This window comes from Nipponia nippon, unplaced genomic scaffold, assembly GCF_047370975.1.
Source record: "Nipponia nippon isolate SJK-2023a ecotype South Korea unplaced genomic scaffold, ASM4737097v1 scaffold_4, whole genome shotgun sequence".
NCBI lineage: Eukaryota > Metazoa > Chordata > Aves > Pelecaniformes > Threskiornithidae > Nipponia > Nipponia nippon.
The window spans coordinates 329,553-354,236 of record NW_028262358.1 but is presented as its reverse complement, the minus strand read 5'-3'; the positions used below and the strand labels follow the sequence as shown (position 1 = coordinate 354,236).

The 24,684-nt window shown below is 53.3% G+C and overlaps 1 protein-coding gene across 10 annotated transcripts in view; it reads left to right on the top strand.

The window, feature by feature from the left end:
• The first annotated feature begins 14,911 nt into the window (after positions 1 to 14,911).
• The window catches only part of SLC24A3 (solute carrier family 24 member 3), a 197,734-nt gene continuing 187,961 nt past the window's right edge, over positions 14,912 to 24,684 (top strand). For 5 of the 10 annotated variants that reach the window (XR_015708928.1, XR_015708927.1, XR_015708926.1 and 2 more), the window contains exon 1: positions 14,912 to 15,114. Coding sequence is in view for 7 of the 10 variants with exons in the window: in XM_087777234.1 (XP_087633360.1) it covers positions 14,994 to 15,114 (121 nt within the window). In the remaining 3 variants the exon portion in view is untranslated. The remainder of the gene's footprint in view (positions 15,115 to 24,684) is intronic. The other 5 variants (XM_087777233.1, XM_087777232.1, XM_087777231.1 and 2 more) reach the window with 2 other exon arrangements.

The following is a 24,684-nucleotide window of genomic DNA, read 5'->3' as shown; positions in this document are numbered from 1 at the left end:
CGAGCCCTGTGGAAATGCGAAATATTAGTGGCATCCCCATAATAACGTCAAGTGGGAGGACGGCAACACTTGTGATGGATAGGGAAGGTGGCTCCTGCACGTGCCAAAATTTAGGGAGGAGCTATGGAAGGATCCTGAGGAAGGGTCCTATTCCTCTTTCATAGGCGACTCGGTGCGTGAGGGGTTCTGCTGTTGCCGGTGGCCTCCGTGAAGCGGGGGTGACCTACCTCGATTGCAGCTTGCGGTGCTGCTGTGAGCTTTTGCAAGGGGACGCCTGTGCTTGCTGCAGCTGCCTTCGTGCCAGCTGGGCAGGGGCCAGCCCTCGCCCAACGGCTGTGTGGGTTCATTCGGCTCTCGGAGGTGCCGGCGGTGTTGGCCGGCCAGCAGCTCGGCTGGGTGCGAGTCTGGTGACATCCACCCTCTTGGCCCAGCAGCAGCAGAAGTGCAGCTCTGTCTGCAAAGCCCTGCCCAGAAGGCCCCAGTGCAGCGTTTCAGAGCTGGTGCAAGCGAGGGGACGTGTCCTTCCCTGCTGCCAGCAAAGCGGTGGAGACGGGGCTGCCCACGGGACAGAGGCCAGGGTTTCTTTTTGCCTGGAGAAATTCCCATTTTGCGGTGGATACGGATCTAACTGGCCTCACATGGTGTGAACCTCGCAGTGATCTGTACACTATGGTTTTTCTCAACCGAGAATATTCCATTTCTATTGATGGTTCAGCTCTTTTACAGCTGGTGTTGTCTCCATCTCTGTTCTTTTGAAGCAGATGCTTAGCTGGTGGTACCTGGCATATCCACATCAGCTAGTGGAGAATTGCTCCCCTAATTAAGTTTCTGAGCATGGAAACAGAGATGAGCCTACCGTTTCTTTCTATTTGAATTAGAAAAAAATCTGATGCCGAGCAGAAGTTTAATTTTCTCTCCTGATTTTCTTTGCCTGGGCTCAAGTTTTGTTTTAAGGCAATTAGGAGCACAAAAATGCTTGTGGTTAACAGCCAGCATTACCTAACAAACTAATGGAAAAGCAGTCTTATGAATTAGCAGTTTAATGCCAGTAGCTTTTGGGTATTTTCTTTGATATTTTGTGTGTGTGTGTGTGTGTCTGCGTGCGTGTGTATGTAAGTGTATTGCTTAAACTGCATTTAACTTCCATGGGGTCAGTCCTATTCTGTTTTAAAGCAGCCTTAATATTATTTAAGTTTGGAAATGACTAGAGGTAAATCAAATTTAGGTCATTTTGCTTCTGAATAAGAACTTGCACTGAGGGATCGAATGCAGTTTAACTAATCCACTTAAAGTTAAGCAGTGACTTAATTTAGATTATTTTTCCTGAGCATGTCTGTCTGTGTAAGACTGTGCGCTGCTTTCCAACCCGCCCTGCTTTACTAGGGATGTAGTGATGTGGTAGCCAGCAGAATTAAACCCACTTACGCCAGCTGAGTGCTAGGTCCTGAAGTGCAAAATTAAAAAAAAAAAAAAAAAAAAAAAAAAATTGGAGAAATGAAGTCATGGTCTGGGTGAGGTTTTATTTCTCTTGTTTCTAAATAGCCAGTAGAAATACGACGCATATCTATTCAGGAAAAAAAAAAAAAATACTGCATATTGGACAAGAATTTGAAGTATACCCGGTGGAAACTACCCTCAAGCTACCCCTGACACACACAGTTTGAAGATCATCTCCTTGCCGGGGCTGTTGGGATGACCGCGCCGCTCGGCTTTCTGGCCCGGGAGCATGCGTCTGGCTCGGGGCGTGAGGCGTCCCCGGAGCAAAGCCCCGAGAGCCCCCAGCTGCTGCGCTGTGCGCAGGGGCGGCTGGATGAGGTTCTCGGGGTGATTTCATGGTCCCACCTGACTTTTAAAATCCGTTACCTCTTTATTTGTTTTTTAAAAAATAGAGTGTCCTGATGCACGTTAACTTAACATACGTGGCATTTACATAGCAGGCTGTTCAGTATTAGCAAAAATAACTAGGGCTAATTTGCCACTCAGGTGAGCACAGGTACGTTTTGTGATGTAGCTGCCCTCCTTTTTAATAGTGATTGCTCACCCGGTAAATGGTAAAGTGTTCCCTTTCACATAAGGAGTTTCATTTATTAGTGCAAACAAATGAAATTCTGGCTGATTACTTAGGAGCCTGGTTCACCACAAATTACTGATTTCTCCCCAATTGAAGTAGGGGCTGGTCTTGCTGCTTTTGCAGTACCGCTCCTTTACACATGCAGGACTGTCAGGGTTTTTCTTAGCAATGGCCGTTCCCGGGTGGGTCAGCCCCGTGGCTCTGCAGGGGACCTGCTCGTGGGAGGTGTTACGTGAAGTGGGATTTGAGGAGTAACTGTAAGGCTTTGGGGACGGCTGCCGCCCGCGGCCCAGGAGGGCGCCCAGCTGCCGAGCCCTCAGCCCGGCCCCGGGCGCACCGGGGCTCCATCCCGACCGGCTCACACCTGGCGTCGCGGCACCGTAACGGCTGGCGCGGCACTGCGGTCTGAATTTGGGGACCTCTGGAAGTGGGGTGCGCTTGAGAACCTTCTGATGACACTTGCTCCTGTCTCCTGGCGGTTTAACGCTGCTGGGGTGCGGCGATGAGGGCCTGGCCAAGGGCTTCCCGCAACCCTGGCAGCATGGGGCGGCTCGTCTGCCCGAGGCTCAGCACACCGCGGCAGCTGGCTTTGGGCGTCCGCGTCGCAGCCCCCCTGTTCGTATTCACACCCCAGACCCCACACCAAGAACGGGAGAGAAATGGAGCAAGCGCCTGTTGGGGGAGGCTTGGTCTCTGTGCGCGGTGGGACCCTGCCGTCGGGGCTGGACGTGCCGGCTGTTTCCTGCCGGTCGCGATAGCGTGGCTGGGACAGGGGCGTTTGCCGGCTGCAAACCAGATGGGGATTATCGGCTCCTCGCAGGGATGCCGCTGGAGTGCTGCGGGAAGGGTGCCCGCGCTGTCCTGTTCCCTGCTCTTAGAAGTGCCAGAGGTTTATACTGCGTTTTAAAAGTGTCCTGAGTAATACAGACACTTTTAAAAATAAAGTAGAACCTTTGTACTTAGTTGGATATTAATTTCTGATAGATTTTGAAAATATAATTTTATTTCAAGATAAACATTTTAAAGTAAATTTGACTATATTACAGAAGCCAGTTTTCAGGCATAACTGTATCTTAATCTAGCTAAACAAAATCCCGAACAATATACGAGTACAGGTTTGTTATCAGTGTTTTATAAAAGTCAAGCCCTGCAATTTGTAGAAGTGACAAACAGTTCCTTGAAACTTAACAGCATCGTCCTCACCCAGTGACATCTGAAGAATATCTTCTGGCCGGAACTCGGTCAAACATTTTGGCTAAATTCGGTTGAGACGGTTTGGAGGAGGTGAGACAGCAAGGAGCTTGTTTCTTTCCGTCTTCCATTACGTGTATAAAAGCTGGCTGAGAGAAGCTGACGTTTACTAGGTCTAAAATGCCGAAGGACTTGATGACCATAAGCAATTGAATCTATTTCACTAGCAACATACAATAACGATACTATAGCTTTAGTGTAATCAGTCTGTTTGGAAGGCAAAACGTTTTGATGAACTCGCTGCTATATATCCATTTAAGGAAGTTTTAAAAGCGGTTTTGTACATATTTAACCTTGGCACAATTAACAGGTAAAATTGCCCATTAAGTACTGGAGTGGTTTAAATACGTGCGCACAGGCTCACCGCTTTCTGTTCCGCACAAAAAGGAAGCGTTGAATTACACCGATCGGTGGACTATACTTGCCCTTTCTGTAGTTAAAAAACAACCCACCACCACAAAACAAGGTCAAAAATTCATGGTTTATATGAAGAATTGCTGCTTGCTGATTTAAACTATCAAAGTCACTTAAATTGAAATCGGCCTGCTCTGGGGCACAGGGGAGCACTCTGTATAGAGGATGACGGTGGTGCTGGGACTTGCTCTATCGGCGATGCCCAGACAGCCCCTCTTGTTTGAGATGTAAAAGCCAGCACCATGGAACTGATTGATTAAGAGACCGACAGGTTCTCCTGCCCAAGGGCGCTCTGCTCCTGCACTTGCATCCCTTGCTCCTGACAGCCTGAGCTGCGGATCGCTCCCCAGCTTCCTGCTGCAGAGTCCCCATGCTCTCTTCCATCCGCGTTGTCCCCTTGTCCGAAAGGACAGTACGAGAATGCCAGGGCTCCCTTCCACCCTGCTTCCAAAGGGAGAAAACGTGCAGGGATTTCCTCCACCTCGTTCCTTTCTGGGATGTGAAGAGGAGCAGCTCTGACAGCCCTTGGGCATGCTACGGGTGATGGTGATCCAAAGACTCCCTGGCCAACAAGTTCTGGTCTCTTGTTTATTTTCATTAGGGGGATTCCTCTCTCTTTCCATTCAAAATAGGTTTGTACTCGCTTTCTGAGGCCATTTGCGCTATGGACTGGACAGCAATGCCCAATGCACCCAAGTTTCCAGTGCAGTGAAAACCACTGAGTCTTAGCGAGATGCCTTTGCGGAGGCTGTAATTGATGCATCAGACCATGTCGTTGCTACAGGAGTCAAGGTTCCTGTGCGTCTAAACCAGTGTTGTTCAGCATAAGATAAATAAATCTGATATTCACCACAGTGAATGGAAGATCTTATTTTAACAAAGCTGGTAGAAGTGTATGTTAGAGACTGGAAATTTGGTGTCCTATTCCATATATTGCGTGGGAGGCAAGTTTCCCAGTAAAAGTGCTTTTAGGTGGGTATGTTAGTTTGCATTATGCTGCCTACTCACTAGATGTCTCCAGGAGCAACATGCATGCTCTGAGATGCATTGCCTGATAAATGAGAGAGACAGAAATGGAGCTGGAACTGACTCTGAGTAGGGGTTTATCTGTTTGCATGCTATAACTGCTTATTCTGGAGACGAAGAGCCAATCTCTGCAGCACAAGTGGTCTTCTGCAGAGCACCACGGGTCTGCGTAGGGAGTCGCAGGCAGGCTTTCAAGCAGCGTTGCTGTACTCCAGAGCGAGCTGGGTGTAATGGTAAGCTGATGGTAATCACTTGAAAGCTGATGGTAATTATTTGAATGTATTTGTGCTCAGCTGCTGAGAACTGGTGACAAATTGTGTCAAGTAACATGTTTATAGGCAGAGAAGTGAGGGCTCCCGCTGGACAGGAGGTAACGCCCCTACTGAATCTCTCTCGTGGTCTTCTGTCAACTCGGGTGCGTTTCATTCGCAGTTTAGAATGCCCGTGAAGCTTCCGACATAAACTTCTTCCCCATCTTCTCCTATATCTGGAATTGGGAACAAAATGATAAACGATAAACCATATATCTAATCCCAGGAAAGATAAGCACAGCTTCCTTCCAGTGACTTCAATTAAGCTGCTTCAGCTGGGCCAGTAAGTTTAGCTCATTCAGCCAAGCAGCAACATTTCTTCTTATAATTGGGAATTATCTGATGAAGCCGCAGCACGGCGATCTGACTGTGTCAGCTAATACGTGAAGTGCTGATGAGCCGGTTTCGGATATGGACCCATAGATTAGCCCAGGGATCTCTGCCACATACAGGTCCTTCCAGTGCTAAGGGAACAAACAGCCCCTAGGGTTTAAAGCTTTCACACCTCTCCTGCAGACCGTGAGTTCCTCTGCTGCTAGCAGTAGCCATTTCCAGCCTTCACTAAACCCAGGCACGCTACCGAGATGGTGGAGGGAAAGGAGGAAAGGAAGGTTTATCTGCTGCCTGAAGGGGAGTCGCGCGGAGGGGTCTGGGAGAGGCCAGCAGGGAACCCCGAGCAGCGGACTCCGCAGGGCCAAGGCAATAGGGACCCTGGGAGGGGCCCTCTGACGGGACTTGCTGCAGGTGCCAAGCAGTGCAACAGGCACTGCTGCATCGCTGGGCTCGGAGCACGTGCCCAACAGTCGTTGCTCTTTGCCTTCTCTTACCTCTGTCGAATAACAAGAAAACCAGTGTGCAGCATTACCAGGTCAGTGGGGAGGGCACAATTGGAGTATGCGTGAAGACAGCTGCTATTTCTTATCGTCGCCTTGCTGCAGTTACTGCTCAGTGTGTGGGCTAAAAGGAGGATGGGGAACTGGCTGAAGTGCAGGGCCCAGAGAGCTGCCATCAGCAGCGCGGAGTCCAGCTGGCAGCTGCTGAAAGAGGCACTCCTCGCAGGTTGGTGCTGTTCGCTGTCCTTATGAAAGACCCGGGTGATGGCTGGAGCACACCCTCAGCAAGCCCGAGGATGTTCCCAAGCTGGGGGAGCAACTGAAATGCTGGAAAGTGGCAGGGCTGCTCCAGAGGGAGTGGGACGAGGAGGAGAAGTGGGCTGGCAGGGACCGCGTGAGGCGGAACAAAGCGCTGGGGAAGGGAGAAGGTGTGCTGTGCGCGGTCCTCTCCGCAGGCTGGCGCAGCCTCTCCTCCGAGCCTGCCGTGGCATCTTCGCTTCGTGTTTCCCCGGAGCGGCTCTGTGGCTCTCCAGCTCTCCTGGGCAGGCGCAGCTCCCAAAGAGGACAAAGTTTGCTGAGCCGCGTTGCTGCTGAGCGGTCACGGCTGGAAGTCACGATTCCCACGGCAGGTCCTCACCTGCCTTGTGATGCATCAGCAGGATTCAGACGTGCCTTACTCATAACCCATATCTTGAGTGCTGGGGTGCCAGTGGCTTGGTGTGGCTTTGCCTGCAATGGTGACCAGTATTGCGTTGGCAGCTTGAGGCCCAGCCAGAGAGGCAGAGAAGAGTTTCTGTCATCAAGAGCTTCTCGGGTCCTTGTGTTCAACAAGGAAGCAGCAGGAGAGTTAAGGAAAGGCAGCAAACAGAAGGTGCTTTCCTACAGGCCAAGGGAAAAAATTCATATGAGAAATCCCTGAGAGCTGTTGTCTGCAAGAGTGGGTCTGGTGGGGACGGGGACACGTGAGGAAGATGGGGCAGAGCGTGGCATCCCGCCAGCGCCTCTGACCTGTGATGCTTTTTGGAGGACAGCATCCCTCGCTGGCAGGCCACCACAGGGGTTTTCAGCAGCAAAGGTGGTGATCTGAGCTTTGTATTAGATTTCTGGATTCCCTCCCCCTCCCCCCCCGGACTCTTACAAGCTGTGAAGTGTGAACTCTGGGTATACTAATGTTAGGATTAATTCTGACACTGCTGCTCTCAATATTTACACAGTTACTCAGCCTTCTTTTGCATTTCAGAAATTTTTTTGGCCGCAGAAACAACTTCCTGTGGCAAAGGGTCCTCCAGGGTAATTTCACTCCATGTAATAGGATTTCATTTGCATTTGTTTTGAATTTTCTGCCCTTCAGTGCTGTTAAATGTTGCTGTTTTCTAGTGCTATCAGGCAGGTAGAATAGCAGCTCTCAACGTGCTTTTCTATAGACCGGTTGTTATTCTACAGCTTTTCACCAAGGCATGACGCAAACAGGCGTACCACCAGCCTATTCTGCGTCCGCGCGCGCTTGCGGAAGTGGAGCAGAGCGCGAGAGGACATCCGATAAGGAGACGCAGAATTGCTCTACTTGTAAACCAGATCGTTGATTTGAGAGTGAACAAGCTGGCTGCTGAAAGAGAAAAAAGGAAAGCAGAGTCATCCTGAGGCGTTCAGCAACGAGCTACGCAAGACATAACCTCAAACCACAGGAAGCCCTGATATCCCATGAAGTAACAAATATTTTTCTATTAATACCAGCGTTTTTATTGCCTCTTTCATCCTGAAAAGAACCCTAGTTGGCTTTTATGCTTTGCAGACTCAATTCAGTAATTACTTCTTCTTGCCACTGAAATCCAAGATATTCCCAAAGATACGCCGATAGCAGAGGCTTAACCACAGGGACGAGCCTCTGCCGTGGCCCTGGGAAGGGAGAGCGCTGTGTCTGCCTGAAGGCAGAGGAGGATCGCGGCTAGGCAGGAGCCGAGGAAAGCTGGGGGCAGCGGCAGATCGCCGGCAGCCGTTGCTGGTGGGGTAGTGCCGGAGCAATGGCTCGATGTGGTAAGAGCAGAGACTGTTCTCTGCTGAAGCAGAGATGCTCGCAGCGCTCCTCGCAGGCTTCTCCTCTGGATGATGGCCCAGGCACCCTTTCTTGTGAGACCTGGCAGCCTGCTGTCTGCTCGGCTCTGCCGCCCCGGGAGAGGGGAAGGCAGCCCCGCCGCCGTGCAGCGGGTGGGCTCGGGCAGTGCCGTCACCCACGCGCTGGTCCCAGAGTGACGGTGTGGAAGTGCTGCGTGCCCCAGCCTGGCAATGGCTCGCGGGGCTCCGCAGCCGGGGGCTCCGACAGAGGAGGGCTTTCCTGCTCCGTCCTGCCTGTCCAGCTCCCACCCTGGCTGGCCTCAGTAAGGGAAAAAAGCACCTACAAAGGGAGTGGGGGCTGGAGAAGAAAATATCTCCAAACCTCAAATGGGACAAATATATGTCCACATACAAATACAGTATATATTATTTCTTTCATCTGTTCATGTATTTAATTGCAAATCTTCAGTCAAGAAAGAGAGGACGTGGAAAGCGTTAGAAAAATTTGTCTGAGAGAGAGTACAGAAGAGAAATGGAGTAAGAAAACCAGATGACACTGCCCTCCTTTAACCACCACAAAAAAACCCAAAAAACCTCTGGGAGAAGGCGAGCCAGGAATCGGCTCTGTCACAGCCTTGTTTATTTTCCTGAACAGCTGAGAGACTAAAAAGACTGAGAGCTCATGCCCTCTGCCCCCTCCTGTACAACAGGCACCCCTCGCCACCGACGGCAGGGAGGAACCACAGAGGCGCTATGGACGCGTGTGCAGGCATGTTCTGAGAACGGACCTGGTGCCCCGTTTATACGCTGCTGTTTGGAGTCGTTCTCTGCTTCTCCCATGGCCCTTTCCCTCTCTTCAGCGGCCCAAGAACCAGAAGAGACAAATGTCCTTGTCCGCAGCATGCGGGCTCCGTCCTTGGCTGAGCAAAGACGGCTCTGCGATGCCCCGATGCCAACCCTCCTGCTTTGTGTCTGGCAGTGCTCGGGGGCTCCCGGGCTGCTGTGGACGCCGTGGCGAGCTCCCCGTGCACAGCAGATGTTTTCATCCTGCAAGCATTTCTGCTGGGGCGTTCCAGCTCCTCCGAGCGCTCCCCCCCTCTTCACCTCCCGCCTCTCCGGGTCCCTCCTGCCCTCCCTGCCCGCCTCCGTAGCTCCCTCCAGCCGCTGCCCGCTCAGCCGCTCTCTGTGCGGTGCTGGCAGGGCGCAGGTGTGTTCCACAGCGTCCTTCCCTGGCCTAGGAGAGCTGCTGAGTCTGCCAGGGGTATCGCCTCGACCTGCTTGGGGAGTACGAGTGCGCGGTTTTGTTAGCTCTCTGATGGAGATGAGCCTCCCTCTTGATGCAGGAAGACTTTGGGTCGTACTGATACCTCCCTGAAACCCTGAATTCCCCCAAAGCATGTAAGTGCAAACAACTTTGCTCAAGCTTTTCAGATAGGGGAGAACTGCCAGCCTTCATAAGGAAGACACCCAGCTTTATCCAAGGGTATGACCTTAAGCTGTTTTATCTAAGCAGATGCAAACTTATTTAAATGCTCTTAAATCAAATGGGAACAGGCGTAGCCTAAACTACTGTAAACTGTTCTGACATGGAAATCCTATCAGCTGGGCAGCCTTTTGAACCACTTTGAACCTGGGCTATGAGCGCATGACTGAAGGAAATAGTTTGTCATCTCTTCCTGCGGCACTGCCCATTAGCTGACCGAAGACATGGCGGCCTTCAGCTGCTGGCCATCAGCTAGCAGGGACGTCCCTGCAGCGTGGCAGAGGAGGGGTGTACGTGCATCCCCGCCTCCTTCGTTGCAAAGCTGGTCGCAGTTACTGAAACCAGCGTCGCCAGCAAGTGGCATTAAGATAGCTAACTTTGCATGGGAGCGGAGGAGGAGCGCTCGCACAAGCTTGGTGCTCACTGAGGGATCCCATGCAGGAAGGAGGGAGCAACCATCAGTGGCATTCAGCGCTGTACTTAATTGCATCCTCTTTGCGGTTTGCAAAGAGGATATGTGTCTAAGGCTTGTGGGTTAAACAGCTGCTCTAAGCCAGCCCCTCTTCCTTCACAGGAGAGAAGCAACCCTGCTCAGCCACCACCGTCCTGCCGATAGCCTAGTGCTTTTTATCTCCTACGTCAGCTATGCTCAGGCACCGCAGCCCTGCCAATAAACTGCTTAAAACATATGTATAACCAGCTAACGCGTGAGCTGAAAAGGTGAAACTTTCTGTGTAGATGGAGACTTGGGGATGGCCCAGGAACTGTGCTGAAAAAGTAGGGCCCTAGACTAAAAGCCAAAGCAAGGAAGCCTCCTGTTGTTTCTTTCTGGCCTGCCTAGACTGCCTTGGGTGGGTCTTCAACAGCAGTTTTGTGTGAAACGCAACAGCAGCGATGATTCTGCCCCACGGATGCCCCAAGCCGGTCTCTGCACGGGAAGCGTGGCCCAGCCCCAGCCTCGGGGCGTGCCGGACCCCGCAGGTGCTGGGGCAAGGCTCCAGGGAAGCTGTCGAGTGCGGGCGCCCAGCCCCGCTTCCATCCTCTGAACCGGCTCGGGACGCTGCCCGCCAGGCGGAGATCGCTATACCTGGCGGCCTGGGTCCTGGCTGGCTAACGTCTGCCTAAAGATGCTGCTCCGCATTAATCCTAAATATTTTCCTCCAGAGCTGAAAGCTCTTTGTGAGCGTAATCTGCCAGTCCAAACAGAAGAAAATCTCTATTTGGTCTGAAGAGCAGAACTTGGCATGGTTTGCAGGGGAAAATGCCAAGTATGCGAGGCTGTTTGCTCTCCTTGAAATGGTCACGACTGTTTCTTAGCTCCGCGAAGGCACATCTGGCTGTCATCTCTGCACATCTGTATCCTGTGACTTACACAGTTTTCTCCCGATGCTTTATGTGGTTTTATGCTGTGATGAGGCTCTGGAAAGAACAAAAGCGCATCTTTCTGCCCCTCTGAGAGCCAGCTCTCTGGCAACCTTCCTAGGGTCCTGGTAGAGCTAACGGGACCTCCTCTGGCGTCTGCAGCAGAGCATTGCCACGGCCCTCCCAGGAGAGCTGTCTACGCGGCAGCAGAGGGGCAAGTAGGGACTTGTGGGGAATCCACACGCATCACTAAAGCACTGCAGGATGCATCCGGGAAAGGAAGGCTTTCCTTAGCACTTGTGGTCTTTTTCAGCCCCAAGGTCAGGTTTAATGCGCAGTTGAACACCGTTACACTGGTTGAGACTCATAAGTCAGTCTTGTTAAGTTTGGTCTGTACTGAGACTGGTTCCTGGCCTGATAGGTCCAACAAGAGTTTCAGCCAGGCAGTCCTTCAGTTGTTATTCCAGGAGGGATCCCACCACGCACAGGTACCCAGGCACCGACTGGAGCCTGTGAGCAACTGCTGAAAGAAGCAGGGGCTTCCCGTCCCACAAAGACTGCCCTTACACGAGAGGAGATGCTTGCGCTTCCTCAGCGCGGCTGATGCTGGAGCCAGCTGGATAGGATTTCCTCGCGTGGGTTGCAGAAGGAGCTCCAAAGAACACGTGGTGGTTCTGCTACCTGCAACCCATCTCCAACAGTCACAGCGCCTCTAATGTGCATCTTTGCTGACTGGCATTCAAAAAGCACCGAGATCATCAGATCCTGAGATCATCGGATCCATCCATCCTTTGAGGTGGAATCAGGTGGTACATAGCGATGATCTGACGGCCTAAATGCAACACATTGTTAAGTTCCCACACCGTTCAAATATTAGGTGATCAAGAGATGCCCCTTGAAGAGTACTGAAACCGTCAGAAGAGGAACAAGAGTGAAAGGAGGAAAGTGGAAGTGGTGATACAAAGCAAACCGTATATTCAGCAGCCTGTTAGTCTCATCTGTTTGTTCTTCAGCAGTTCTTTTTTATTCTTGCAGAAGGCTCCTACAGAAGATAAATACAAGAGCTTTTCTCTCAGAAGAGTAACATGCACGGAGATTCCCTTCCTTCTGTTCCCTCCTGCAGACAGATCGGTTCAAAGCCCGCTCCACCCACGCGCTGGTTTATCAGCGGGGGCGAAGAGGGAATTCTCCCGTCTTATGCTCCCCAGAAATGGAAATGTGCCACAAGCTGGTACTTACAATGCTAGTAAGGAATTTGCGAAATTACTTTGTGATTCAAAGTGGGAAATTTGTTCCCAAGCTACCTAGGCTTCCCAGATATTCCCAGTCTTAATGCTCAGCATAGTGAGTTTACACCTCGGTGTTTACAAGCAGCTCTGCGATGGGATGGAAAGGAGGCTTATGACAGAGGGGTGAATAATGATTTTGCAGTGACTCTCAGGGTCACGTTTTTGAGCGGTTACAGACTTCAAAAGGACATTTAGATCTAAAAGGAATGCTTTGGGAGTACTGTCACAGGGCTCCGTCGCATCAGCCGGGGGGACGTTCACCCCCAAACTCCTCTCACCCCAAAGCTGGTTGATTGCTTTCACGTGGCATTGATCAAGAGCAAGGAAGGAGACAGGCACGGCCTCTTTCGTAAATTGTGGTGACTTACTGTAGCGTTTGACAGCCTACAGGTTTCAGAGTTGTTTACCATGGGATAAAACCTGCCCTGCCAGGGGGAAGGGAGTGTATCCTACCTGGGAAAAACCCAAACCAAAACACTCGTTCCATAGTTACATCCTAGGACAGTAGTTAACTTACTCTATTTGCTGTCTGGATGGGAACTGGCTCTGCCTACCTGGGGCCCACAGGGACACCAGCATTTCTAACGTTGTGCGTAGGAGCGCGATCGATAAATCCTTAAGAGCAGCATTGAAAGCTGACGTCCCGATTAAATTCAGAATTGCAAGAAACCCTTGGAAGAGAGGCTGGAAGCGGAGTGCGTAACGAGACGCCGACCCCAGGATGAGACCCGCTCTAATGAGAATCATTAGTAACCAATCAAAAGTATTGAGAGCGATGTTTTCTTTTATTTCCGTGTCTGTGTGCAGCTAGCCACAGCAACTCTTGGGTAACATTTAGACTATAGGAACAGATGTATTTCTTCTACTTTCTTGTTCATCTAACTGAAGGTAGCTCTCCGGTCAGAAAGCGTTTGGCTGTCGCGGGCAGGGCGATCCGTGGGCGGGCATTGAAATGAGGACGCTGGACGGCTGTTGCTGTGCCCGTGTCCCAAAGCTCAGGCGCGCCCGCCAAGTGCCTGGTGCCTCTTCAGCCAGCTCGCCAGGGCTTCGGTCCCCCGCGGCGCGGACGGGCCTCCCCGGGGTGAGGGCCCCCTCCGGGTCCCTGCAGCGGGAGCAGAGCTCCCGGGTGCCTGCTGTGAGCACTGCTGGCGGCTGTGGAGCTGCTGAGCTGGGACGGGCGAGGACCAGAAAGTGCTCTCCATGCTGCTGTCTGCGGCTTGGGTTTTTGTCAGAAGTATTTTAACTTGAAATGATGAAACGTCTGAAATATTTTTGAGAGTTTCTGTTCTGTCATTGCAGCAATCTCCTTTGATTTAATTCAGCGTGTTCGCACTGGAGACAGCGCTGCCCATGCTCTCACGCTCTCTCCTCTCATTGACCTCTGCCAGCACCAATCCGTGCCGCCAGCTCGCTCGCTGCTGCTGCTGTCAGGACGTTAGCACCGGGGGCTGGCAGGCCCGCAAAAGGCCCCAAACGCTGGCTCTGGTTTCAGGGACGCAGGGTTCAAACCCAGACTCTGCCAGAGGTTTATTCTGCTTCCTCGGGTAGATGTGTCGCCTAACTCCGGCGAGTTTCTTCCCAACTGCAGGCCCCACAGAGGCAGCTGGCTCCTCATGTGTGCACAATACCCCGCCTTCAGTGCAGCCAGTAGGGGTCTGCGTTAACGCCGCAATAATAATGATGATTTTGAAGAGGGGAGGAGGGATGAAAGGTTCAGGCCAGCTCAGGTTTTTAAACCTGGGAGCCCAAGCGGTGGACGGACGGAGCGGCTGTGCATGGGCTGTCCTGCCATAGCCGGTGGCACAGCTCCCCGGCGGGGCGTGAACCCCGGTGCTGGCACAGCCCGGCCGCCCGGCTTGCGCCCGCGTCCCTGCCCAGGCCTGCACCCGGAGGCGTGGTGGTTACGGCGCCTGCGGGAGGTCTGCCCTCGCCTGCTCTTGTGCAGGAGCAGTTTGAAGGGCAGGTGGAGTGGGCGGTTGCTCACCCAGCAAAAAGTTCAGAGCAGAGTGTGAGAAAAAGGGAAAAAACCCCGACCCACAGTGGGAATGCTCCAGAGTACGAGTGTATGAAATGCAAAGGAACTGCAGCAAGGGCGGGCTCCTGTTCAGACTGGGGAATCACTGGGTTGCTTGGGGCTTTTTTGGTTTTAAACGCTGTACCAGCAGGTGAAGGTTTTAGCCCGGAGGATGCCGAGAGTGCCCGTTTACCCCAGGAAAAGCAAGCTAAGGCGCGGGCTGGGGTTGTGGCTGCGGGAGGTCTGGCACCCGCGGCGGCAGGATGCCCTCGGAGGCGTCAGGCCGGGAGAAGGCTGCGCCCGCAGCCGCCGGGAATAAAACCCCGGGAGCGGGCGCGGGCCCCGGGAGCGGGTGCGGGCCCCGTGCGTTCCCGCGGGCGCTGCACGCGCACGGGGGTGCCCGCGGCGGTGCCGCCTCTTCCAGCGCTGGCCCGGGCGCGGCGTCCCCGGGGCGGCCCTGCAGCCGCAGGCGCCGGGCCACGGGAGCGGCCGTCCCCGCCTGCGGGGCCCGGGGGTCCCGGGGGGCGGCCCGGCGGGGCCGGGGCAGCGCGGGGCCGGGCGGCTCGGGCTCCCCGCCCCCTCTCCGCCCAGGAAGCCGCCCCGCACGCCGGCGGCGGGGAGGGGGCCGGGGGCCGGCCGGGAAGTTTCGGCCCCCGGCGGCCCCGTCCCTCCTCTGCTCGCCCCCCCGTCGCCTCCCCTCCCCTCCCCTCCCCTCCCCGTCCCTCCCCGTCCCGCCTGGCCGCGCCCGCTGCCCGCGCCGCGCAGGGCCGGTGGGGCGGGCGGCCGGCGCGCAGGCGGCGGGGGGCGGGCGGGGGCGGCGCTGCGGAGCCCCGGCTGGGCTCGGCGCGGCGCGGCGCGGCTCGGCGCGGAGGAGCGGAGCGGCCGTGATGGGCGCCTCGGCGGCGGAGCGGCGGCGGCGGAGGCGGCGCGGGGAGCTGCTGCGGGGGCAGCTGGGCGCCCTGGCCGCCCTGGCCCTGCTGCTGGCCGGCTGCGCGGCCGGTCGCGGCGGTGAGTCTGCGGCGGGTGGGGTCACCTGCGCGGAGGTGGTTCCTCCCCGGGCGCCGGCGACGGGGAGGCGAAGCCCGCGGCGGCTGCGGCGATCCGGGGCCACCCCGCCGCGGGGGTCGGTGCCGGAGCCCGAGCCCTGCCCGGGCCGGGGCGGTGTGCGGGTGTGCGCTGGGGGGTGGCGGCGGCCCCCGGGAGAGGGGAGAAACTTCGCGGGAGCGAGCTGCCGCGGGGCCGGGGCCGTCGCCTGCTTGCGGCCGCAGCCGGGCAGCGCCGGCGGAGCGGGGCTCGGCGGAGCGGAGCGGGTCCGGTCCCTCCCGGCCCCGGCGGTCGGGGTGGGAGCGGAGCGGGTCCGGTCCCTCCCGGCCCCGGCGGTCGGGGTGGGAGCGGAGCGGGTCCGGTCCCTCCCGGCCCCGGCGGTCGGGGTGGGAGCGGAGCGGGTCCGGTCCCTCCCGGCCCCGGCGGTCGGGGCGCCGGCCCCGGGCGCAGCGGGGGCCGGGGCGCGCTCGCCTCCCGCGGCGGAGCCCCCGCCGGTGCCGGCCCGCGGCCGCGGGCTCCGGGGGGCTGCGGGGCGGGGGCAGCCGCGGCCCCGCCGGGGAGGCTCGGGCGGTTTGAATGGGCTCCCGTGTGCCGTTCTGCGAGGAAGGGATTTTTGGAAGAGTGACAGTCGCTCTCGGGTGTTGAGTGGCTGCCTCCTGCTTCGTTTTGTAACCAGCTGTACACAGAGGGTGATAGCAAGCAATTTATTTTTTGCATTGCAAATATGTGAGTGTAAGCAGAATTTACGCAAGGCTTATTTTCCTTTAAGTGAAGGAGAGCGTACCCCTCCGTGACTTGAATTTGCTTTTTAAATAAACAGACGCGTCTTAAGGGTTTCGCGGTGTCCAGCATGGTGTAAGGAATGCTCTCATGTTTAGGAAAGAGCACAAACACCAACTAAGACTTGAACGCAGTTTTTCTCATGGAGTATAACAATGCTTGGATGGGCTTTTAGGATTTGGGACTTCAGTGTCCTGAAATTAATCAAATTTTCTTTTTTTATATATGTATTCTAAAAGTTACACTTGTTTTTCATGAACGTGGTGATTGCTTCTGAGAAGTAAGGCCAGGAAAGGCAGACAGGAGCATCGCTGTAAGTAAACAGGGGTGTATGCCTGTACTTAAGTATATTTAAGTCTACCCACACAGTATGTGCGGATGTACGATACTGATACCGGTCCTTCTTTTACATAAACTCCAAAGACTGCTGGTGAGAAGGTGCTGCTTCCTCTGCTGTGCTCTGCCTCTCGTGCCGGCGGGGCCAGACCGGTCCTCTCTTCCCACTTTCTGTCGGTGGGAAACCGAGCCATCTCCAGCCTGTTCTCCAGCGGAGCAGATGGGCTGCTTGCTGCTTGCCTGCGCCACACGATAAATTGTAGATGAGGTGGCAAAGGCAAATTTCAGACCTATTTTAAATGGGGCACAGAGCGCGCTCTTCTCTCCGAAGGGCAGTGTGGGTTCCCATCCCGTGTTTTGCTCTCCTTGAACGCGGTTTTCCCGCTGATGCGGAAGGGAGCTCCATCCACTGAGTAGAGGCGGCACAGGCTGTAAAGGTCTGTGCTGCAGGTGAATTTGTCTGCGCTTTCCTTGAATTGCCCAGAGCATTCCCCAGCCAGCACTGCTAACTTCGCCAGGGCTCTCTCTGTTTTGCTTCAGTTTGCTTCAGAGTATCTCCTGCTGTGATCAGAGTTAGCTTAAAATTAATCTGAGAGATGAGAAATAGCATTTGGCACAATAGACACGGCACCCTGTGCGCCTGCTGCCGCGCAGAGACGGGAGCGACAACGAGAAGAATGGTTCCACAGGTGGAAATTTTCCACAGCGCCCACTGCGTCTGCCGCCTCTTCGTGGGACCGAAGGGACCGGGCTCTCTTGGAACCTCGCTTACAGCCAACAGCCTGATGCTCTCTGGAGTTTGCATCACGATTAGATAGGAGGTGGAAAGACGTGTTTTGATTTAGTGATTTAAATATTTTTCTCATGTACACATGTGTGGTTTAAGATCAAATGCAAATTTTTGATTAGACTGCAGTGCTTTTCTATCAAATGGCATCTCCCTTCCCGCCGCCCTGGCAGGAGGCGGCAGCCTTCCCCTGCGCTCCCAGGGTAGTTTTCGCTAGCAGGGGGTTGCGGTATTTGGAGTGTACGCAGTGTACGCGGCTGACACGCGGCTCACTTGCATCCTCGATGCCAGAGAGACTGACGGTGGCGAAAGCTGGGCGTAGGTTTCATTGGGGTGCAGCGGGGATGCTGGAGTGATTGCTGCTCCTCTAGAGCCTTTGCATCGAGGTGCGATCCAGCCCAGCAATCCTGGGCTTGAATCACCTTTTTAGATGATATATTCTCGCTTTTAACGCTGCTGTTTTTCTTAGTCAATCCCTTTCCCCCCAGCCACTGTCTCTGCCACCGCCTGGATCCGGAGGAGCACGGCTTTTCGAGTCACGGGTGGCCTCTGTTTGCAGAGGGGTGCGAGGTGCCAAAGCCCCATTCAGAAAGTGTACGTACTTGCATCTGCCTGCAAGGAATAGGCTAGAGCTCCTCCCGAGGAGGCAGGTAACCACAGCGTTGTAACTGATAAACCGTCTGCAGTGGGCGACTCCAGAGGACAGGGCACAAGATCGGGGTTTCTGTTCTGGTGGCTCCCACTGCTTTGCTGGGTGACTTAATCTTTCCATGTCTCACTTGGCTGGGTCTCTAAAACGAGGCCTTCTTTTTCAAGTCATTTTAAGATCTCCTGATGCTGTGATGTGTAATAACAATGTGTTATAACATTACAATGTTTACGTGAAGGTCATTCCAAAGATCTTTATATTGTACAAGGCTCAGGCTTTCAAAAATAGATACAGTGCAAATTAAGAAGAAATCCCAGTTCACAAAGTTCATCCGGGCAGTGAACGTACAGCTGGGGCGCCTCTTTCTCTCTTCCAGGCAGTGTAAGTCCACGGCTGCGCTCTGACATGAAGTCACGCTGGTAAGTAAGAAGTGTAACCGAGGTCAAACACAGCCCTGCAGACCCAAAATACAGCTGCCAGCCACTGGGCTGCCAGATGCTTTTTGGTCTGCCAGATGCTTTTTGGTCTGCTGAAGGGGACTGGAGGTGAAGGAAAGGTATAGAAACATCTCATTAACTGGAACAGTAGCAGTCGCTTCCAAACCTCTACCTGACTCTGCCATCCTTGCAGAAGGAGCCAAGCAAGGCATGAAGTTTTCTTTTTCGTTTTTCTTTCTTTCTCTCTTTCTTTCTTTCTTTCTCCTCTCCCCCCCCACGTCAGTCTGACTCAAATTCTCTCTTGTAAAGAGAGGGAGGAGTGAGGAAGAGAGACTCCTTCGTTACATGAGACCATCTTCCAAACTGTGATGATTCAGGTTTTTCAAGGGAGGCTTCTGAGTCAGGCCTTTTACCAGTCCGCTGTCATGGACAGCAAAAATAGCAGGGGCATCAGTCAGTGGGATTTTTCTTTTCTTCTTTTTGTGTGCCTGTGTTTTTGGCAGGGTGGTAAGGAAAAGCTGGGGCTGATTCTGCAGCCCTTACTCATGGGGATGGGCACATCCAAGCGAACGGAGTTGCCTGCGTGATTCAAGCGTGGAAGATTTGGGTTGCTTTTAAGTCTTGTTTTAACTTGACGGGAGTGAAGTATTCAGAATGGTGGAGCAGGGCCTGCCAAGTGCATTTTGACTCGCTCGGAGACTTACTCCAAATCCAAAGCTCAGGCTGCTTTTACAGGACTGATAGTTGCCTAGTCCTTCTTGTGGGCTGCGGGGGGTGTGCGTGTGTGTGAGAGTATCCACGTCACGATAACGCTTACAGAAAGCCTCTAAGCGATCCTGGGTGGCATGGTGGGAGATGGGGAGCGAAGATCCCAGCGTGTCTGCCTTCCAGCCCGGCGCTGGCTGGAGGAGCTCACCAGACTGGACTGAACCGCGTGGGCTCTTTCCTCCCGACCGCTTTGTCACAGGCCCTGCCTCAGAGGGCTTTTCCTTACAGATCTCCTTGCTGCCAAAACAGCGTTGAAGAACCTCGGTGTGACAGATCCTGGTCCTCTAGCTGGGAATTAAGCGAAAACTCCCTGATTTCATTTGAATGTTTTGGTTTGTGCAAACCAAGAAACCCAAACCGAACTTTAGAGGTCATGCAATGAAAGCACAAAAGCAGTTGTTTTCCTCACCTCTTCAGTGAAGCGTAATCCTAGCTTCAGCGAGAGTAATCCTAGCCCAGATGTAATGCTGTAATGGTTGGACCCCTGGATATGGGAATTTACCCTCATAAACTAGGGAGAGGCATCAGGCCAGAGTGTGGTATGTGACCTCTTTGGCAGGGAGCTTGTTTGGCCTTGCAGGAAATGACTTGTTCATTTATTTAGTACTTGTTCAAGGTCCTGCACCAACAGCCGGCGGAGAGCGAGGTCTTCTCTTGAGCAGCTTGCAGCTCGGGGAGCGGCAGGGACGAGGCGTGCGGCCGTGCTTGGAAGGAGCACGGGGGAACGTGCTTAAAGATGCGCTTAACTTTCAGTATCTGCTTACGGTATCGACAGAGCAGGGCTTGTACGCCTGGCTGTGAATTTGTGCTTGCTGCAGGGTCTCCCTGAAGAACTGCCTTAAAAATGTCCAGATCTCCGTACCTGCCAGTGCTCGAAGTCCACTTAATTAAAATGCTACGGAAGTGCCAGGATGCGTGGCAGGCTGGTCAGCTTGCCAAAGGGGGGTGCCTGAGGTAAGCTCCAGCGTGGCACCTGAAATCACGGGATCTTGGTCCTCAGGATGTGGATGCAGGATGCTTGGGAGTTCCGGCTTCGGCAGGGCATGAAGGCGAAAGGTTGCTGGCCTCCCCAGCTGCTCATAAACAGAGCCAGCGCAAGGCTGCGAGGCGGTGAATAGCAGAAAAACTCAACGGTCGTCATTTCTTCAGTGCCTGTTAAGGGAAGGTAGGCTTGTGGCTCCACATCTGCCGACGCTGATCTCGCTGTAAATGCTCAGTCCTGCCCCGTCTGCTGCTTGTGGCTGCTCCTGCCCTCCTTGCCTCTCTTTGCATGGGCTCTGGAGTTTCGGTGGCCTCTTTTCAGCAAGCTAACCTAGCAGAAAACTAGCCCAGCATAAATAAAGGAAGTTTTCTGCCAAATTAGCACACTAAAATGACTTGGTGAGGGATCTTAACGAGCCGTGGCTGAACAGAGAGCCCTTGGGTGGTGGCCATGGTCAGAATGGCAGAGCTTATGGTGAGGTGGGCATGGTTTGTTGGTTTTGTCTAAGCCCTTTTTTAGTAGTTCCCTCCTGCTGCTAATTTTATATGGTCCTTAATGTTGAGAAGCCTGGCTGTCCGTTTTTGGTCAAAGATTCTCAAAAGGAAAGGCTCGCGTAGACCTGTCACATACTCATATGGCAGGTACTCATGTCTGCAGTCTCCTGGGAGTGAGACTGTGAAAAAAATCTGCCCGGGATGGGAGAGGGTCATTCAGGAGATCAGCAGCCAGCCCTGCAACTGGAAAACTGCCCTCACCCCTGGAGCTGACCCTGCTTCTAAGCGTTAGTCTGCTCCAGGGCATTTTTCTCCATCTTGTCTCTGTCCTTCTCTCTTTAAATTGATGGCAACTCTATGGTAGCTAGAAAAATAATCTTTTTTTTTTTTTTTTTTTCTTCTGGTTTCTGTGCCTTTGCAGTGGTTTAAGTTACCTGTTCTAGCTTTCCTATCTACAAGGAAGCATCGAAAATTTAGTTTTCATAGAGCCTTCCCTAAAGCAAGACTCAAAGAAGAGAGCCAGGTCTCATGAAACCTGGCACTGAAAACTTTGGAGTCTTGTTTTTACAAATGGAAACCACGTGGGATTCATGGAGCATAGAGCCTGAGGGATGCATCTTGTTATTGCCGTTAGTTAGAAACCAGTGCAACTTCTTCAGGCAATTTCTGCGAAAATGCAGGTTTCTTCCGCAGGCACAGCGATATCTGCTGCGCTGCATCTTGCTGTCACAGGGCTGTGCTTGGCCGCCTCTTCTGAGGCACACCGCTTTTACAGCCGGCAGCCGGGCAGTTGAGTTGCAGTGGTGCATTTTGGGGGGGGGGCGGGAAGGGTGTTTGCTTTTTCCAGCCTCATCTTCCATGTCCTTCTCTAGACCAGTCTTTAAGCGTGGGATTGTAGAAAGCGCTGGGGATTTTCAAAAGCTTTGTTCTGTCTAGGTTTTACCTTTAATATCGCTATGAGTCAAGTCAGATCAATGCCAAGAGCCGGTGGCAACCTCATCCTAATTTTTTCCGCTTCTGTGGCTTTACGGGAAGAAGCAGTGGGCATGCCCAGGTGTGGGCAGGATGTTTATAGTCCTGCCGCTTTCATCATCGTGTCCTGTAGACATGCTCTCAGAAGAGTAAGGATGCGCAGTGAGTAAATCTTTGTGGCTGGTCTGCAGCAAAGCTGTGTTACTCACAGCATCAAAGGCAAATACTGTGAAAATGAAAGTGGTAAATGTGTGTAATTTGCAGCTCGTGAATGGATTCTTGGCTGACCCTAAAGGGATGAAGGTGTTTTACCTCTGCCTCTCCGTGGAATCATTGCTGGACTGTCAGACTCTCCTCCAGCTCTGAACAGCCTGTCCTTGCGTTATTTACTGCCAAGGACATCCGCATTTGGGATTTTGCAGTTAGCTACTTGAAACCCCTAAGGGGCAGTTCCATCTCCCTTTATCTTGTCTCCCAGCAAAGTTTACGTTATCTTTTCTTGCATCGTCTTCCACAGAAGGTCAAGTCTGCACAGCAGTCAGAAAAGTGCCCGTTCAGGCAAGACATAGATCTGATTTTGTCAGCTTGGAAATGGCAATGGAGCTGCGTTGATATGGAGATGGCCATGGGATTAGCCCACAGTACCCGGGAATTTTGGAGGGCATTGAGGCCTCCATCGCTTCGGCAATGGAGCCAACTACATCAAAGGAACATCTGTACCTCCGTAAGACATCAAATACATGCAGTCAATGTGTTCGTACCATAGCATGGCTGGATTTCAGCTTAACACTCAGATTTAAAAGTAAAATGGGTACGATCTCTAGATGCTAAGCTTTTCTTCAGGAGCAGGCTGGGAAAACTCTGGAAATGAGGGGATTTCTCTCTGTGTTTGGCTGTTGGGGGTTAAGGAAGGATAAGGAGGGAAAGGGAGGAGGATGGGACGGTGCATCCAGCAACAAGGGCTGGTGAAGAGAAGCTCACAGGAACTGGAGACAACCCCAGGCTGCATTAAAAGCTGAGCCTTGATGTGGACTGAAGATGTTTAAGCTGAGTTTTTTTGATGGTATCCCTGAAACTAGGAGTACTGCACAAGGGCTCCAGGGAGAAGTCCTGGGTCTTTTTCTTCTGAAAAAAAGGGAGGCGTTGAAGAGGAGCCCAGATGTGGTATCCAGGGAGAAGGCTGTGTGGGACAGTGCTTGCTGGGACTTTATTTGCCTTTTATGGACTTTTTTGGCTAACAGCGACCGCCGAAGAGGTGGGATTGAATGTCATCTGCCTATATGCCTTGCCTGTGGGAAGCAGATAGTCCCCAAGTCCTGCCTGGGACCTGGAAGCTGCCCGCAGGCCCAGAGGAGAGGGGAGTGGGAGCGTGTCTCCCGTCACACCTCCCGCTCCGCGCCGTCCTCTCGCTCCACTCCGCCGGCTGCCTTTGGCAGGGCAGGTCGCGGATGCTGCGTCGGTGGATGTGAGCGTGTGCGCAGAGAAGGGGATATACCTTTCATAAAGGAAAAACGCTCTTGTGCACAAGAGAGTGTGAAAACTGGTTCGGAGGCACGGATTTTGTTGTTTTGAAACATTCCTTTGCTGAGCTGTGAGCTGAGCAGCTGTGCTAAGTGGCTGAGATGCAGAGTCTGGTCTGACCTTTCTATACCTCCAGTAGTGTGTGCGGTACTTTGGCTACCAGCCATGTTTGTGTGTCCATAGGCAGTTAGGCCATGATCCAGGGGGCGAGCGCTTGACTTGCAGCGTGTGGAGTAATCCGGTTGACGTCAAGTGGGCTCGTGTGTGTACAAGGTTAACCAGATCCTTCCTCACTCAAGCCGTTCCTCAGTCCACAGCCTTTTCGGACGAAATGAGTCCTCGAATTATAAAGTAGGTAAATGGAGATACGAGAGGAGTTTGCAGGACTCTCCTGGCACAGGAATGGCAGAGCCCCGCACGGAGTGCAGATCTGCAGGTGGGTTTGTGCACCAGTCCACGGTGTCCTGACATGTCCTCTCAGACCAGCCCCAGGAAGTCTCTTGTGGCCCCGCGGTGGCTGAGGGATAACAAGCGTGCAGCCAGGGCGTTCTCTGTAAGCGCAGTGTATCTCATCTGTTGCGGTGGTGGAAGAGCAGAAAGACGTGTTTGGATGGTGCTGAGCATGCTCTTCTAAAGGAAACCGGTACACCGAGGCTCGTCCCCAGCGTTGGTTCCTGCAGCAGGCATCACCTATCAAATGAGAACTGCAAACAAATTTTAATAGCTCGATTAGGAAAGAGCTTGCTAAAGTCCAGGAAAAGAATCTTTTTGATATGCAAGCCAAAAGCATGCTAACTGAACTACGAACAACTGACGGGTCTGCTGTTAAAATAATTCTCATTCAGAGGTAGACTCAGCTGTTTTTTTTCCCTAAGATGGCCAGAACATCCTGTAACATAAAGCAGGAGGGGAAACGAGCCTTACATGGGCATTCCTTTCTCCTCTGAGAAGATCTGCCCTCCAATTCTCGGTGCACCTCTTTGGGATAGTTGGTTTGTATTTTGTTGCCAGCTCCCGGGAAGAACGGGACAGAAACTCTTTTAAATGAACGTTGCACACGCTGAGACAGTGCAACAGTTCATTTTAGGGGAAACGAGAACATAAGCCACGTCAGTTGACGTTACGCACAACGACGTGTACTAAATGGCTCATAGCATTTGATTTCTGTTGTTAAAAGAGAGTAGGTATGTATGATGTGCAACTCCACAGGGCGATGGCAAGTAGAAAAGAGTTGTTAAATGCCTTGCTTTTGTGCTCAGTAAGTGGCCATGCAGCACCGGAGCTGGTGAGGATTCTGGCCGCAACCCTACCTGATACAGGCGTTCTGCTCCCTTCCCTGCAGAAGGGTGCCGTGGTGCTGCTGCAGGGCTCGGGGCGGAGGACGCTGTAGAGCCCTGCGGACCGCGGCCTCTCACTGACGGGGTGGCGTAAAGTCCTCCCAGGGATGGAGGCTGCTGACGGGTGGGTGGACCGGTCCCTTGGCGTAACCAACGTACGGTACCGTGGTTAAGATCTTTTGACGGAGCACAGGTTTTGCATCTCAGGCCCAGGTGAGCAGAGACCATCCTGCCACAATATCGAATGTACTGGCTAGTGCTGGCATTCTCACAAGTCCTGTTGTGAAAACTGAGCTAAGAAGACCCTTGTCCCAAAGAGCTTCCTTCCAACCCAGCAAGCTGTCATATATAGCTTGCTTGTTCATGGTACGCTTGTTCAACAGGTTTCATCAGTTGTGCTCACGGCAAGGTGTTGTTGCTGTGGACTCCTCAGAAAGCAATGTCGTTGGAGGGGAGGGAGAAGAAGAGGTG